This window comes from Silurus meridionalis, chromosome 18 (assembly GCF_014805685.1).
Source record: "Silurus meridionalis isolate SWU-2019-XX chromosome 18, ASM1480568v1, whole genome shotgun sequence".
NCBI lineage: Eukaryota > Metazoa > Chordata > Actinopteri > Siluriformes > Siluridae > Silurus > Silurus meridionalis.
Window position 1 is genome coordinate 27999519 of NC_060901.1, and position 1002 is coordinate 28000520.

The following is a 1002-nucleotide window of genomic DNA, read 5'->3' on the forward strand; positions in this document are numbered from 1 at the left end:
GCGGAGGGAGCAGGAGAGCCCGAGGCTTTAGCAGTAGCAGCAGGCCCGGCGGGCCTCTCCGCGGCGCTTTCCGCACGGACTCCCCCGCAGGCCCACGCCGTCCACCTCGGCCGCAGCGCCGCTACCACCAGCATGCAGTCTAACGGCGCAGAACAGACACAGGACCCGGCGCTCGGCTGCCAGAACAACGGCAACAACGCACAGAGCCTGGAGGGCCGAGAGAACAGGGAGTGCTCCAGCTCCAGGGGGGAAACGGCGCACTCCAACGGTCTCCTCTCCGGATCCGCTACCGGGAACAACGCACCCCAAACCGGCACTTCTGCACTCTTATCCGGCGGGTCCGGGTCTGGATCTGGGTCCGGGTCCGGGTCCTTAAAGAAACTCAAACGCCTTTCACAGTCTGAAGAAGATGTGATCCGACTCATAGGGCAACATCTGCACGGACTGGGACTGAAGTAAGTACCATCATCATCATCATCATCATCATCATCACCTTCACCATCATCTTCCTCATCACAGGAGAGAGGCCTGGGTTTGACACACGCATGGGGGATGGGGAGCACAAGAAAAGAGAAACTGGGTCTATTTTACACACACACACACACACACACACACACAGTGCAGTGTGTTATTAATCTTCTCTATAGAATGCTAGTTCAGGTAGAAACTAGCTTGTTCTTCTACATCATCATCATCATGCTGACTGAGATCCACATCTGTCTAGACTGTCACAGCTGGATCTGAGTGAGGTTTTATCTCTTCAGGGTTGTGTAGCTTATAACACACTCACCTGGAGGGATATCCAGGTTTCCTCCTGATCTGTGTGTGTGTGAGTGTGTGTGTGGTGTCACATACTACTTCCTGTTCTGTGTGTGTGTGTGTGTGTGTGTGTGTGTGTGTGAGAGTGTGAATGCTGAGCAGGATAAGTGTTAACATGGTCAAGTCAAGAGGTCTTTATTGTTATTTCTACTCTACACTGTGATACACAGTAAAAACGAGACA

General features: G+C 53.1%; 1 protein-coding gene across 1 annotated transcript in view; it reads left to right on the forward strand.

Moving 5' to 3' along the window:
- The window catches only part of wdr26b (WD repeat domain 26b), a 6984-nt gene continuing 5982 nt past the window's right edge, over positions 1-1002 (forward strand). Inside the window, 1 exon segment of the mRNA XM_046874022.1 lies at positions 1-455. Within this exon segment, the coding sequence (XP_046729978.1) occupies positions 133-455 (323 nt within the window). The 5' untranslated portion in view covers positions 1-132.